Source organism: Mycteria americana, chromosome 1 (genome assembly GCF_035582795.1).
Source record: "Mycteria americana isolate JAX WOST 10 ecotype Jacksonville Zoo and Gardens chromosome 1, USCA_MyAme_1.0, whole genome shotgun sequence".
In the NCBI taxonomy this organism is placed as follows: Eukaryota; Metazoa; Chordata; class Aves; order Ciconiiformes; family Ciconiidae; genus Mycteria; species Mycteria americana.
The window spans coordinates 51,835,863-51,852,280 of record NC_134365.1 but is presented as its reverse complement, the minus strand read 5'-3'; the positions used below and the strand labels follow the sequence as shown (position 1 = coordinate 51,852,280).

Below are 16,418 nucleotides of genomic sequence, written 5' to 3'. Positions count from 1 at the left end.
AGCTAGGATTTTTCTTTGGAAAGGGCTGGGAGGGGGGGGGAGTACCATGTGACAACAATCCTTTGAGACCTTAATGTTGGTTTAATTAAATACTGCTTCCTATTTTTCCCACATCTGCTGATTTAGAATAATCCATTGGTTTTCCAGAAATGAGCATCTCAATACAAAATGTAAGTTTTCCGGACTAAATTCTGCTTTGGTGACTTGAGTCCCCAGAGGTCAATTAAGTGACCATGAAAGCCTTCCTGGACTATCGAATTTCGTATTGAAATCTGTGTGGTTAAGCACTTTGATATGTATTCCTCTTTGATGTACTGAACCTTGTTAGGGTTGAGACATGCTTCTGATGAGCAATATTGCACCAGATAAATGTGGTGGTGTTTAAGGATTGGCTACACTAGGGAGGGGTTTTTTTTGCAACTGCAAAATTCCCATTCAAAAACATTTCAAGAGAAACACTAAATTCATAAAATATGGCAGGGTCTAAATATCATTTAAAAATAGCTTTCAAACGTGCTGAGATTTGAATGCACAAAATACGTTTTAGGTATTGAAGGTGTTATACATTAAAAACCACATTTTCTTTTTACGCAATTTTATTGAAAGATATAATTTCCTAATAATTAGAGGCCAGGTATGTAGATTTTTTTTTTTTTATTTCATCTGCTTCTTAAAGATGATAATGGATTAGTTTCTGCTCTGAAGAAGGCAGGTTCCTTTTCCTCCATCAGCTCTACAGTCTTGTCCTGTGTTTCGATCTCCCCCTGTGCTTCTAGCTGGCTTCTGCCACCCTTAGTTGTATGTTAAATTCTTTCTCTGCAATTGTACCTCAGGTTTTAATGGAATAGCTTTGATAATATGCTATTTAGGTTTCCTATCAGGCTTCATTATCTTCAGTCATGTGTTATCACTGGCTTTCTTTTTGTATTCTGCTTCCTTGAGCCTGCCTTTTTCTTTTCCCCTCCCTACCTCGCTTTCTCACGTACATGTTATGCAGCTGGTAGGCTTCTGCCAACTCCGAGGGCTTGTCAGTAAAGAGTGAGTCAGATGCCTCAGATCTCTGCTTCCCGTCCCCCGCGAGGCTGAATGCAAAATCCATCTGGCAGTGCCAGCTCTGGCGCTCGGAAACAGGGAATGGACAAAGCAATTCTTGGCTACCGGACATAAGAAATATGCCATCTTGCTGACTTCTCACGTTTTGCTTTTACGGACTATGAAGAAATAAATTCTGTAATGAAGTTAGGGGTGTCTAATCAGAGTCCAAATCGGTGAGAAATTGAAATATTGGTGAGAAGTGGTAGTACTGTTGCTTGGGAATACTGATGCTCAGACACAAGGACTTCAGGAAGGAGTTGGGTGCATGCAGGTGGTGGGACCCTCACCATGGGGCTGTACGCTGCTCTCAGAGCTCCTTCTTTTTCCTGAGGGTTAGTCAAATAACTGACCTTGGGTCTGGAATTATTCTATTTTGTAGTGTCAAGTTAATTATTTCATACTACTAGGCTAGCATGTGAAACTATGCGAAAGACTCGCAGTAAATTTTTTTGCTCAGGAAAGCATATGGGGTGTTTTGGGTTTTCTTTTCTTTCCTTGCAAGAAACTTTATGCAAGTCAGTGGTCTCCATGGTCAGCTTTTCCAGTAAGAGTTTTCCTTAGTATTGGGGTGGCTTTTGGTCATACAGCTTTACAGTTTAGTCTGCTATACAACCTGAAATAAAATGCATATATTATAAGAAGAAGATATGCACTCTGGGAAAATACTTAAATCTTTTAAAGTAATCTGGGAGAAGTATGCCAATCCCGCGCCCCCCCCCCCCCTTTTTTTTCCTAAATCAGAATAAATAGGAACTTTCTTGCTTTAAAAGAATCTTGACACATTCTCATCCAGATGTGTTTGAGATGTGCTGATTTCGTCTGTTTTGACATTGGGAAAGACTCTGAGGTCTGATGCTCTCCCTCTCCAATGAGGGAGAGAAAGGAGTTGGAGAACTGCATTTTTCCAATTTTGAGTCCATTATTCTAGTACACAGTCCAGTCTTGAAAAGGTTTGAAAGGTCTTATGAAATGAAAACAATCATGAAGATCTCCAAGATTATAATGAAAGAGAATTTTTGTCTTCTGAGTGGTTTTGGTATTTCTTTCATCCCTCTCTTCAAGAGCTCCCTGTTGATTTTGGTAACAGAGCTGGGTGAAGCAGGTTGGTGAGGACACAGCACGTAGGGAAACTTTTGACAGAGTTGGAGGTGCAATAATGAAAGACTTCTAATTTATCGGGTGGTATTACAAGCGCCACATAAAAATAGATGTAGTTTAAGTTCTTGACGTTATCTTTTTACCGAGTGTAGTTGGGGCTGCGTGTGTTTTGTGCGTATGAGAGGGAGCAAGCTGACAGTGGCAGCGGCAATGAGGCAGGCGCTGCTGGGGTGTGCTGCCCAGCTGCGGGGCGAATCCCTCTGCTCCTCTCCGAAAGGTTTGGTGGTTCCTTTCGTCACGGTCTTGTGCAATCTAGAAAATTACATCGCATTAACCTTGGAGCACATGCAGTCCATATGCATTAAAAGAGCCATTTTGAGGGTAAACTGCGCTATCCTTTGTTTCCCACTGAAGCAGCGCTCACCACAGATGGCAAAAATGTCCGAACTGTGCTGTTCCCATCGATCCCCCGGTACAATACAAGGATGTCCTCGTCCTTCCTCCCAGTGACGTCGCCTCAGCTCAGCGTGTCGGCTCTTGCCTTCAGCTGAAGGGTGGCTTAGCGTGATGTGGGGGAGCCTGAAGTAAGCAAAGCAGCGCATAAAAACCCTGCGTCCTTTAGCCTGCTTCCGAACCCCCCTGTCTATGGATAACAGGAACTCGGGTGTCACACACTTTCATAAATTAATCTCCAACGCTTTACCTTTTTCTTTCCTCTTTTATTCCGTATTTGTGTTTTTCCTAATTTTGGCATTCTTTGTATGCATTTCCTTTTCCTTAAGATGGAGGAAGCTAAGTTAACGTTGTGTATTTGTCACTGCATGTTGGCCTTTCTCCCCCGCCTCCAACACGCGCTCTCTGTCTCCGGCTGCCAACCGTGGTATAAATTGCAGGTTAACAAAATGTAGCTCCAGACAGTATCTTAGACGTAGAATGGAGAGTCAGATGTGACATGAGAATTGATGAAAGACCCGTTTATATGCTCTGTAACAGCCTTTTCCTGTGGGTTATTTCCAGCGTTGGGTCAGGAAATGTGCTTTTGAAGCTCCGTAGTACTCTGGTTTGTATGGTGATATTTTAACTGCAGCAAGGTCTAATGTAACTGTATATGTAAAACAGTAAGATTTTTTGGGGCACAAAATAAATGTTGGGAAATAAAGCAATCAAAATATTAACTTCAGTTTTTATTTAAATGCCAACAGTGATATTAATATGCCTCATTTACCCAATGTTTATATTTGATCCAGTTAAAGATGTTTTAACGAATAGACTTACAACACTATGAGCTATGTTGTTTCAATGCACTAGACAAAATTTAGGTTAAGGAATGCAGGTTTTATTTTAGATGTTAGAATCCAAGAAGTTTCTTTTAAAAATATTGTTTACACAAGTTTTAATTTTTCCTTAAAATATCTTTGTGCTGACGAAAAACTGCTCCACTCAAGCAGAAGTGGACTAAACAAATATCAAAGGTGCATGTAAATAAATAAAAGGCGTTTTAATCAAAACTGCCATTTCAGTAGCTACAACCTGAGCCTTATGGCTCAGTGATTTCAACTGTGCAGAGTTCAGTTGATTTTTCTGGTTTGGGTTTTTTTTTTCCCCCCGGTGGTGTTCCTGGGGGTCGGATGTTCTGTATTGATTTTGAGATGGGCTCAAAAGTTTAGAAAAAGCATCTAAATCCCATTCTTCTAATCTGTGCAAAAGATTAGAGGAAGAGAGAGCACAAGTCCAATCTTGCGAGCAGCTCAATTCTTCTTTACAGTTAGTCTGTGTTGGTCTCAACCAAACTATTTCATCCTCTGTTTTCCAGCAGACTACTCAGGAAGCTGCATCAGCTCCCGTGCATGCAGACAGTTGTGTGTTTAAGAGTTAAGTCACTCCATGTTTACTTTCGATCTAAGTCACTACCTTTTGAGTACTCTGCTACTTAGCTCTCTTTTGTCATCTGCTAGGTATCTGACATGTAAAAAATGGAGTGCAATAGGTTGTGTGTCATTTCTAAACTGAATGAGCAACTTTTTGAAGAGGTATTACAGCCCTGATTTCAGGGATAAAGTCACCCAAAAATCATAAAAATAATGATGAGTCAATACAGAAGATATTTAGGGCCTTGGATTAACTCTGATTTTAGTGGAGCGGAAGTAGTTATACATTGGAACGTCATGGCAAGGTAAAATCAATTTTGTTTGAAATGGGTATTAATAGGAGGTTTTGTTCTCACTTGTTCTTACTAAGTTTTCCTGGTTGATGCATTTGGTTTGAGATTCTGTCACATTTTAATTATAGTTTTCTAGAAGTCTATTTAGTGTGTGTGGGAGTTGTGTTGTGGTTTTTCTTTTTTGTGTGTGACTGGAAGTGTTATTTTTCTTCTGATCCTCCTATCCTTTCCCAATAAAAGTTTTCCCAATAGGGTCTGTGTTGTGAATTGAGAGAAGATACAATTGCAGGTCCTGATTGTAAATGAGTGCCGTATTTTGGTGGTCCTGTTTTATATAGTTTATCACTTCCATGCCAGGAGTTTTTTCCAAAGGTCTTGGCCATGAGCATTGCAGCTCTCCCTATGAAACGAGAATTAATGATAAGGGAAGGCAAAAAGCTGTAAATCCTGCAAAGACTTCCCTCTTTACCTACCCTGGGAGGCAAGTAATCCCTCACAGCTTCGGGTGGTGACGGGAAGAACTGCTGCAGCAACTCCTTCCCCTGTATAAGTCTCCAGGCAAGGGTTTAATTGAATCCCTGGGTTTTGCCGCAGTGTTTCACTTTCCAGTACCGATGCTCCAGACTGTCCCCTTGTATCCTCTTGGATTATATTCTGCTACATTGGCATAATCTCCTTTTGGCACTTTTGCTGGGGCTGCCCCATCGGAGGCAGGGCGATGCGACCGTCTCTCCTGCTTGTCACGACGGCAGCTGTGCCACGCTGCTCAGGAGCTGAACGGGCCCACTGTGGGCACTGGTGTTCTTGAAAACTTTTAAAACTGAGACCTCTTTTTTTTTTTTTTTAAAATGCGGCTTTTTTATGGTGAGTGTGGAAACATCTGAAGCATGCATGTGTGTTTATGTTGAACTTTCCAAGGAACTGAGGAATTGTCAACAAATGGTCTTGCTGAAGATCGCTCCTGTGAGCATGGGAGGCTGCCTGGGGCGAGAGCGGTCTTTGGGTGCCTCTGGCCATGGGAGCTCGTGTTTTCAAATCGCAGCTAAATATGGAGATAATCTGAGAGCTGTTGGCACCTCTTTTTAAACTGTGCTTTTTAAAATTGTGCAACGAAGCATGCGCATGACTTTCTTGATCATAGTGTGCCTGACGTAGGGTGACTGACAGAATGGATTGCTTAATAAATTTTGTAGCTTTTTTTTTTTTAAAGTGTGATACATATGACAAATGCTTATTTTTTGCTTAGAATGCAAGTCAGACTTATTTTTTTCTTCTTGTTGAGGAAAGAAATAAGTGCCGTCTTGGCCCGAGGATAATAAATGCTAAGCTAAACGCTGCTGGCTGCAAACGCTAGGATAACTTGGTTCCAGCAAGTCAGGTGTTGTAGTTTGCAACATGCTCAGCCAAGTATAGAAGGAGCTGCCAGTGGCATGATCTAACAGGCTAAATGTGGTGGCAGCTCTTGGCAGCGTTTGTGATATCCTCCTTGCCCAGAAATCCAGGTGTGAGCAGGGAGTGCCAGAGGTAAAGACCAGGACGAAGAGGGTAGTTCTTGGTGTTTCTCTCGGCAGGAGCAAACTCTGGGTGTTCCCCCCCGGCCTCTCTCTGCAGCCAGCCCTTTGCCGGGGAGGCAGCAGGCAGCTTTTGAAGTACAAGCGGCTCTGAACCAACATCCATTTCAAATAGGTTGTCTTGAGCTTCTTTTTTGACAGTATGTCACTGTCATCAAGGATCCTGACTTCCTATAAAATACGCAGATGCTTATGCATGCATACGCTACATATGACACTCCTTAAAATAATTCTGTTTGACTTCTTGAAGTCTTTAAACTGCAATTTGAAAAAGTAACCTGATGTGCACAAATCCATTTTGAATTGGAGTTGCTCATCTGGATGCAGGGTGTTTCTGTTTTCTAGCTGTGATTCTTGAGGAGTGTTTATGTTTGTAATTGTATCCTTGAAGTTCCGTAACCAGCCCAGAGAGAATATAGCACAACAGTTATAAGTGATGCAAATAATCGTGGATTCATTGGTCTAGTTTGTTTGCCTCTTGTTTTGTGGTGCCTTTTTTTAAGGACTGTTGTAGAGCTCTGTGCCATTCCTCAGCCATGTCACCTACGGAAGGATAGCTCGCACAAGGAACTAATGAATCTCACAGGCGCGATCTGTTCAGGTGGTCTTAAAAAATACAAATAAAAGAGAGATCAAGATTAACTGCCTGCCATATCCTTAGCATCAGACCAATAAACACTCCTGGTCTGTTGCCTTTTTTGTTGTTATTGGTCCTCATAATACGAAGAACTTACTAAAATAATTGTGTTGTCACTGCAGAAGAACAAATGGCATAACTTTAATGCTATGGTGTAAAATCCTATTTGAGAGAACACCTTGCTATCTCACTCTGTCGCTGTGAAAAAGCACCATTTTTGGCAGAGAAGTTGAAGCCCAAGCAGCTTGGCTGCAATAAGGCAACCAGTCCCCGGTGCTGGCAGCCAAGCCAGCACTGCGAGAGCCGCAGCGGTATCCACCAGCCTTTCTCAACTGTCCACTACACCTAGAGAGGAGAGACGTGATCTCAGCTTCAGCTCTTTCCATCTGTGCATCTGTCATTAAACCAGAGAGGTGACTGATGCTGTAGGAATAACTCAGATAAGTAAGCCAGCTGGTCCAGGCTGCATTTCATCCTCATTTACTGCTTAATGGTCCGGTATGCCTGAAGGAGAAATGAAAAGCAGGGGGACATGAACAGGACAATGAGGGAGGGAATTTTTTAGCTATGATGGTAGGCAGTCACCATTGTTCAGAGAATGTGAAGTTTAAATCATGAGGTGCGTATGATGGGTTAGGGTCCAGGTGCATCTGGAGTGATATGAAGTTCATCTTTATGCTTTCCAGACTGGTTTGCGAAAGGAAACGTGCTGATGTTGGCTTCTTCAGGATGGTTGTGGAGCTGAGGTATTGCAGCAAAATGTAACTCATCCAAAAAGTACATTAATTGATGCCTTTATTAATCTAATCCCTCACTAATCGTGTCATATTTTCTTAAAACTTCCATAGGAGCTCACTAGTGATCTTGGTTAGTATTCATTATTATCTTTGTGCTTCGCCAAGTATGCTTGCTTTCTAGAACTGATTTCCTTTTTTTCCAAAAGCCTGCAGTAAATAAATGTTAAAGACATTGAACTGTCTTAAATAAAAAGTATTAAAGCAAAAGGAAGTTCACTAAACAAAATCGAGCAATTATTAAGCAATAGTTCACTTTTGCTTTGGCTTTCCAAGGGCATCTTCGGTTGTCTTGAGCACCCAAATCAGATAATTGCTTCTTAAATTGTTTTGGGATCTTAACTTGATTTCTATATTTACAGCCCTTCTTTATACCTCAAAAGAGAGATTCTGAATTTAGATAGGACCTAACAGAAAAGATGCCATAGAACTTTTTTTTTTCTTTTCTTTTTTCCTTTAGTCTTTTAAGTCTTTCATCCTTGGGATTTCCCAGAAGCGTATGGCTAGGATCCATTGGGGGAATCGGTCAGTGAGGCTTGCTGCCTTATCTACAGCTATTACAAGTATGATGTGCTATGAAAAAATATAACAGCCTTATCAGCTATTGCCTCCACAGAGAGCCAGTGTGCTTTTAGGTCTTAAGAAAAAAAAAAAAAAGTAGCTGAACATGCCTCAATTATTGAAATTGATTGCAGGGACTGGCGATATTAAAAACTGAAAAGGGATGAACCAGCAATAGTAATTGTTACCTCTCTGGAGGAAAGTGAGATGCAAGCAGCTGTGAAAGCATTGTGAAATGCTGTAACAATAAAAAAAGGATTTGAGATGAAATGTTATGGTAGGGTATGCTTATTGGCTCTCTGATGTTTTGGTGTGTATTTTTTAGTTGAGTAGGAACTTCAGTTTGTGTAATTTTTCCTGTATGTTGAAGGCTTTCTTAAAAAATAAACAAATAAACAAAAACACCCACAAAAAACTGCAATGAAATACTGGAGGAAGAGACAGAAGAACGATAAAGACGCTGAGACACTCCTATCAAAAGCAGAGTAGAATGGACGCTCCTTTTAAAATAATGAAAGGATGAGAAAAGAAGAATTTAGCAGAGTGTTGTATGCAAGGTTCTGTTCATTCAGCATTCCTATATATTTTTGATTACTTGCTGGAAGTAGAAAAAACATCTAAAAATAGTGAAGATCACAAGGAAATGTGTGTAAAGCAGCAGCGTGGATGAACCTATTTTAACAAATACTTTGGAGCTGTGGAAACTTGCTTTTTAGTAGTTATGGTGATGCTAACACTTGAAGTAATTCCAATATACTATAAAATACTTAATGTCGGGGCATTCCATGGCAGAGAATCTCTCTGAATCATCTCAGTCAAGCTTAAAATACTAATTGCCTTCTAAATGAATTGGGAACTGAGGCTGAAATGTTAATTGTGACTTCAGGCTATAGTGTCCTATGCAGCCTCTAAATCAACAGTGCCTGAAAGTGAAGCCTCAGGCTTATTTGGAGCTTCTATAATACTACAAATAAGCTAGTCTAACTAGTCTTGGTCATCTTTTGAAGACAATAAGAGGTTTTTATGCTGATTAGGATTTATTCTTCTGGCTGTAATAGCTTGATGGCGGTTTTTAAGTTTTGACAGTTTATCTTGCTGTATGCCTGACTAGGACTGACATGTTTTGTTTCATTAATATTTTACTATCGCATTAGGAAAATACAGCACAATGTATGTTCTTCATCCCATAAATTGCTCATTCCAAGGCAAACTAATGATCCCTTCATTTTATGTGTCAAATAAAAAAAGCCCCACATCTATATTTAGGTAACTTGCTCACAAGATATGGCAAGATGTTCTTACTCAGTGGGCAGCATGGTGAGTTGGCAGTGATGGTATTTCACATGACTGATAATGCAGAAGTTTCTCTTGGTAGTGCTTGCGGGTAGGACAAAGAATTGTGATGAAGAGGGAACAAGATAGAGATAGTTCACAGTATCCCCAAAATACCTGTCAGAAGAGCTGCCTAAAAATAACCACTACTGCATGCCTGTGGTATTTTGGAGAAGGGGAATTGATATGTGGTAGAAAAGATTATGTTTGTTTAAAGATTTCCTACTATTTCCAACCTCATTTAAAGGCTACAGGGAATTTCGCTTCATCCAGAGACAACTTTAAGAGAACTATATATACACTTACGTTATAGATGACTTCAGAGGTAAAAGTACAGAAAGAGTAATCGGTAAATACAGAACTGCTTTCTGTTTCGACAGAAAAGCCATAGTATTTACGATGAAAGGTTAAGATGTAAGGTACAAGGAGAGTCACATGAGTTCCAGCACATGGCTGATAAAGGCAGATCAACACAGTGACTTTGTCACCATCTCCTCTGAAGAAGAGGACACGACTGCAGGTACCACCAGGAGTGCATCTACCCATGGCTACAGTATCGCATCCTATCCCTGAACTGGCAGCTGGTTTGATTCTGGAAAAGGGTTGGGTGTGAACTGACTTTTGATCATTAATCATCTAATCATCCACTGTGCTTTTTCTTTAAAAAACAAAGGAAGAAGTCAAAAAACAAACAAACAAAAAAAAACCAAACCCCCAAAAAACCTCAACAAAATATATCAGGTGGAAGAACCTGAGGGCTATGTTAGGTTGTGAGCCGAGCAAATACAGGATAAAGACATACAGGGATTACTCTGAGGTGCTTTGACTGGAGGGGCAGATACTGTAGGCAAGATTTGGTAGATGGTTCTCTCAGCTCTTGTAGTTTCCTTTACAGGAATAGTAGGTGCATGCGCACCACAAAGGCAAGAAAGGGAGCTTACTGCTTAAATGTTGTTGTGATTCCCAGGAAGAAAAAAAAAAAAATGTATACGGTTAGTGGCTCTCATCTGTGGACACGTACTAAACATCCTAAATCATCGGTAGTTAATTATTAAAAACTTTTAGTAGCTTTTTACTGAAACTTCCTATTAGATAAGCTGATTAATCGTTCCTTTAGAAAATTCTTTACCCAACATGGGCTGGCTAGTTTGATCTTCATCCTTCAATGGTGACAGGGTTATGTTTGTGCAAGCAGAATACAGCCTCACCTAGAAATATGCTTGTTTCTGACTTCAAAAAGGGCAGGTTTTCTAAACGTTTAAGCGTTAGCACAGTTACCCTGAAATGTTTAAATGAAAAATGAGCAAAATCTGGGAACGAGCATCCTGTAGAACATGCTTAGGCAAAAGGATTATGATTTCACAAGTGTGGAAATAATCTTTTCTTGATGGGAAGGAATCCTAGTTAAAGGAAATTAAAGCAGCAGTTAAAACAAATATTAAGGATAGGAAAAAGGGCAATAAAATGTCCATTAACAAAAGTAAATGTTGATGAATAAGCGACTAAAAAGTGAGTTCCAGTGTGGTTAGAGATAAAGCACTCAATACATTTTGCAATGGAAAAAAAAATCCCAGATTAGATGTAGATTCAGTGACAGATGTGCATGGTAAAACTGTAAATAATATAGTAAAGGAAGGAGTAGCAGTAGTTATTTCTGTTGCAGGTTTTGAATAAAGTAGGGGGATATATCTACCTCATGTAATGCTACAGATGAAATAAAGATGTTTGTCGCCTATAAAATAGAAGGATATGAGATGGCATCTGCTAAAATGAACATTCTCAGGCCAACAGGTCATTTGACTGTGAATTAGATAGACTAGACAAAGAGTTTTCTGAATTGCTGAAGTTAACAAGTAACTGCAGAAGTCTTAGCATCCTGCTAGCGCGGTTCCAGGGGAAACTCCAGTGAAAAGCTGCTTTTTTGCCTTCCTGAAGCTCGTGGAGGCTCCACGGGAACTGTCCCTGATGTACTCCATACGCTGTTGTCCTCAGCGCTCGTCTCCCTGGTGGATGCTCTCTTTCCGCGTGAAGTTGATAATTTCCAAACTGAAATAACTGGCGCTCTCTCTGCACCCTGGGTGCTGCCGTCTTGGCTCAGGGTCTCGTTTGAACTCAGTGATGAGCTTGCAATCTCCATTCGGGTTGGGGGGCAGGAAGGAGTTCTTGGAGACAGTAACTGCTTGGGTGTTTCCTGAGTCCTTCCTGTGTTGTCTTAATAGAACCAAGCTATTTTAATCTTTTCCACATCTTCGTGGCTAACCAAAGTCTGTCCACAGGCCAACTTATCTTGTCTTCATCTCTAAATATATTTCTATTTGTGATCAGCATTTGTGTTGGGTTTTTTTGTGGTTTTTTTTTTGTTTGGTGGTTTTTTTTAATTCTGCCTTGAGCATTGAATAATCAACACCTTGCTGTGGCTGCCAGAGCATCCTCACACAGCTAGTATTCCTTACTTCTGCTATTCATGTTACCGGCAGCCACCTCCCATGGGATCCACGCTGACAAGTTTTCTTTCTGGTAACTATCACAGTTGGACGTGGTGAGTCTGAAGAGTTGCCCTCCATCCCTGCTTTCTTGTGATTCAAAGTTAGGAAAAGAAAAGATCAGTCGTAACCATCCCTTGCGTAGGGTGGCAGAGGGCAGCTGTATGAAGTCTGTAGCCCCGACAGATGTTGGTTGCACAAACTTAGGTGTTGATCAGCGCATTGAGATCTCTGCTGGTTGCAACAGCGTGGGGACAAGGGTTTCTGGATTTGCTTTTTGTTTTGTAGGGTAGCTAATCACTTTTGGCTCATATCACAATAAGCCTGTGGCATCCCAGCATCTTTTTGCAGGTCTTGGACACAGATTATGTGAATTTAGACACAGCTTTAGTGTAATTGACAATTATCAGATATTTTTAAGGATTAAAAGTAGGAGCCTAGGGATTTGCTGTGTTTCTATGTAGCCTTACCAAAACTTCAGGCCGTTTCCTCTAGTCTCTGTTTTCTTCTTTATCTTTCCCTATCCCCTTTTTTATTTTCTTCTAGAGTTGCATTTCTTAAACCTGTACTGAAGTTGTCAAGGCTAGTTAGAGGAAGAAGGTTGTGTGCCTGTCTCATGCAGTTTCTGTATTGCAAATACAGCTGAAGCTAATGAAAAGAGACCTCTGTAATCATCGTACAGCAGCAGAACAAGGTTATATTTTATAGCTTTGACAGCTACCTAGAAGGTGTCTGTCTCTGGGGGATGGGAGTTTTTAATCACAAAAGATTCTGCTTTCTTGTTTTTAAGAATTATTGGACAGAATGTTTATAATATTGCCATCCCTGATGCAGTTGTTCAGTGTATGCATTGACAAACAACCCTGTAGATATGCCTGCATCTAAAATTTCAGACAGAAAGCTCCAGTCTGAGTACCATATCTGGAACAAGTCCTGATGCTATGAGATAGAGGAGAGCAAAATGGCTACGATCTTTCTTTATCCTTCTGGCACACAGTACGAGTGTTGCACTATACAAGCACATAGCAATAAGGGACTAGGTTTATCAAATTTTGCTGTCAGGCAAACTCTGATGAACAAGAATAACGTAAATACTCCAAAGGTATTGTGGCTTTTGCTTGCTGTCAGCAAGCATTGTATCAATACCAGCATAGATAAAACATTGCAGAGTTATGAGTACACTGTGGAAAAGCCTACCACTGTCGTTGTCATCTTCAGACTACCGACTACTGTTTTCAATGTTTCTGATACCAAGTAGACCATTTATTGTGGGGCAAAACAGAAAGCTCTTTACATAAATAAAGTATGGTATGTTTATCGACTATACATACTTTAATTTTAGGTCCTTAGAAGAACACCATGATCATCCTAACGTGGTAATGGGAGATCTTCAGTCAGATGAAGAAGATATCATGAACAGTTCTGATGAAGATGATGACACAAATTCTGATTCCAGCAAGGGGGAGCCTGATCCTCAAGAATATAAACAGGTATCTTTTTATCTTTATCTTCTGAAGTTATTCCTCACTTTTGCACTATTTTGTAAGTTGTAACCTGTTGGGATATTTTCAAATAAAAGGCAACATAACTATATATTTCTTTTTGTCATTCTTATTGCTTAGTGTTTTTTTTAATAAAACTTTAATATATGTACGTTAGCCTGATATTAAGAGGTCAAGTTTAAAAATATCCCCCTACAAAGTGTGTGTTATCTGGCATATTTGCTCTTAATCTTTCACTGAATCGTGGAGCTGTAGACCTGCCTACCGTGCTCCTTTAATAGAGCTACATGCACAGATGTATGTTTAGAGATCTTCAGTTTTGAGACTTGTAAATACCTTTTAGTGAGGCTGTCTACACCTCAGATCCTAGAATGCACAGTGTCTCTTGTGCACTGACCATTTAAAAGCAATTTTTGATTTGTCAGCCTTGGTGAAGCCCAAGGAAAGGGGTCAGGTGAAGGTTGCAAGGTCTGAGGAGGTCCTTCTGAAAAATCTCTCAGAAGCTGTAGTTTTGCCTGGATGATCCTATGTGGGGGGTCTTGGCCATGCAGCAAAGCCTGTGTTCCAGTAACCATTTCTGTGCAGACAGCTTTCTTGTGTTTGCAGGTTCTGCATGCCAACCTGCCAATTCACTGCTTGGTGCACAGGGGGCAGGTGACTGAACCAGTTTTTAATGCTTCCTTTTCAATGGCATGATACACAATGGGCTCAACCTGCCTTTCAGCATTTAAGTTCCTTAATTCACTCCGTTGGTGCTGAGGAGAGACTTGGTGTGTGCACGAGAGACCTGTCGTTGTAGAGTTGCAGAGCCACCTCTATGGCCCTTGGAGGAGTGTAAGCCACATTTGACTGTTGTGGTTGAGGTCTGACCTTCTGCTAGCTTCTGCGAGTGCCATCTTGGAATGATTTCCCCTATTTTAACCTTATTTCTTCTTCAAATGAGGAGCAGGAAGACAGTGCTAACTACTTAGAATGAAATGAAGTTCTAGGAGTCCTATCTGTCTCCCTGGGGGTACCCACTTTCTTACTTCTCAGTCCTGGACGCCCTACCACCAGCCTGCCCATAGACCAATGCCTCTCCTCAGTACCAGTCCTGGCAGCTGTTTCCTTTGATAGTAGCTATATTTGCTTCCTTTCCTTAACATTGAATAATAATGTAAAAAAAAAAAAAAAAAGCTGTGAGACTTTTTAGTGCTGGAAGAGAAGACTTGATGATGATGTGTCAGACCTGAATGTCATTTAACCACATCTTCTGAGGAATAAATTGGGGGAGGGAAAGAGAGTCGAGGGCAAAGCTTGTTCCTGTGAAACTAAGCAGGACTGTACCTGTGTAGAAGCTAACTTCCCTTGCGTGCCTCTAGAAATGCCCTCAACCTTTCACAACGGAGTTTTACAGGAAAGCATCCCTGTTACGAGGCTTCTCGGGCAGGTTTCACGAAGCAGTTCAGCGCTTGCTGTGAAGCATCTGCTCGTCGGCTTGCTTCAGCCGCCTGCGGCACGTGCGGCCGGCAGCTGGGGATTAACAACCAACTTCCTAACAGGGAGAGCAGCTGCAGAGGAGAATGAAGCAGTCTCTGCATCGGTCATCAGCTGGGCTTGTTTTCATTTTTCCTTACCACAAGCATCTGGCTGTTTTGATGCTTTTTATCCGTTCGTGGAGTTACAAGGTTCCTTCCCAATGCCGTGCTTGAGAGCCCAATTTGTATCCCTTCAGTTCTCCCATTGGAGACTCCCCTAAGCCCAGAGTATCTTCGGCTGAGCAAATGCAAAGTGGCCTTTTCAGTGCCAGCTGGTATGTGAAAAGTCTTTCAAATGGGGTTGAAAACAGACTGTGATATTTCATGTTGTAATTGTTTAGTGTTAGCATCTTGTTCTCCAAATACTAATTTTCATCTCATTTGCAACTGTCACATTTACAGTGATGGCAGATACCTTGCTCTGCATAATTGAGTTACTTGTGAATTCAGTCTTGTAGGGAGCGTGTCAGCTGGGCTTTCTAAAAAGGCATCGAGGCCTGAGGATGGGTGTTACAATCTCGCCTGAATCCGACTGACCCTCACTGGGTAGACATAAGTGTTTTTTGGAAATAAGTTTAATTTTAGAAGTAAAATCCCAGCTCTGTGTGAAGATATCTATGTAGTATATAAAATAAATAATGTATTTTGCATATATGTGATGCAACACCAAATTATTAAATTTAGAAATTAATTTTAATTTAGTAATTTGGCACTGTGTCAATTAAATTCAAATGAAAAAATAATTTAGATTTATTTTTAATTTTGAATATAACAATATCATTAAAACCAACCTATGAATATCATCGGTTCTGTGGTTTGATTTCTAGCACTTGAGACTTGTTTATAGGTTCGGCAAAGACCTAAAACTCCAGATGAATCTTGCAACATTAGTGCTTATGAACCAGAGGTTCATATATGCAATGCCACCCGTATCTGCTTTTCTAGATAAACTGTTCAATGCCTATATTATACTACTGTACACAGTCTCCCCAGGACTTCCATCTCACTTGTGTTGTATATCCTGTGATGTTTTAGTGCTCCTCATCCACGCTCTTTCTTTGCAGCCCATTGAAATGAAAGCCTGAATATCTAATAGATGTGGTGACAGCTGGCAGAAGAGAAGCATATGGCAAACCATGAGAGCTGTTATGGAGAAAGGTGTTTTATCTGAGGGAAATTATACATGGGAGTTACACTATAGAAAACATATTTGCATCCTGACACCTACCGCCTTTTGCTTTGCTATACCTGTTCCTTATATCTGATGTTGAACAGTAGCATTGATTTTTTGGAAGCCAAATCTGTACACATAAAAAACATCGTCATCTCCACAGTGTTTCAGGTAGATGACAAGGCTTGCACTTCTACAGCTTTGCAATACGGTTGCTATGTTTTTCAGCAGCTCCTTTAGTAGATGGTCAGAAGCTGACTTTTCTCTTCAGTGTGGTATTTTTCTCCTTTCATCATCTTTTTCAGTAAAGAAAACGTGTATTTCTTTTAAGATGTTGCTGAAACCCATTTGAGTTTACTGCAAATATTACTGTTGCTGTATTAATCAGAAAAAAATTGAATAATATACAAATATTATCCATACTTTACTACTTTCGATAACCAATAATTGTCACTTGCTAGAGCTTCATTCGTTATAGGCTTCAGTGCTTCCTGTA

The 16,418-nt window shown here is 40.5% G+C and overlaps 1 protein-coding gene across 2 annotated transcripts in view; it reads left to right on the top strand.

Annotated features, from left to right (window-relative positions):
* FGD6 (FYVE, RhoGEF and PH domain containing 6) overlaps positions 1-16,418 on the top strand; it is a 74,817-nt gene that overhangs the window by 16,004 nt on the left and 42,395 nt on the right. For both annotated transcript variants that reach the window (XM_075497369.1, XM_075497375.1), the window contains exon 3: positions 13,075-13,222. In XM_075497369.1, coding sequence (XP_075353484.1) covers positions 13,075-13,222 — 148 coding nt within the window. The remainder of the gene's footprint in view (positions 1-13,074; positions 13,223-16,418) is intronic.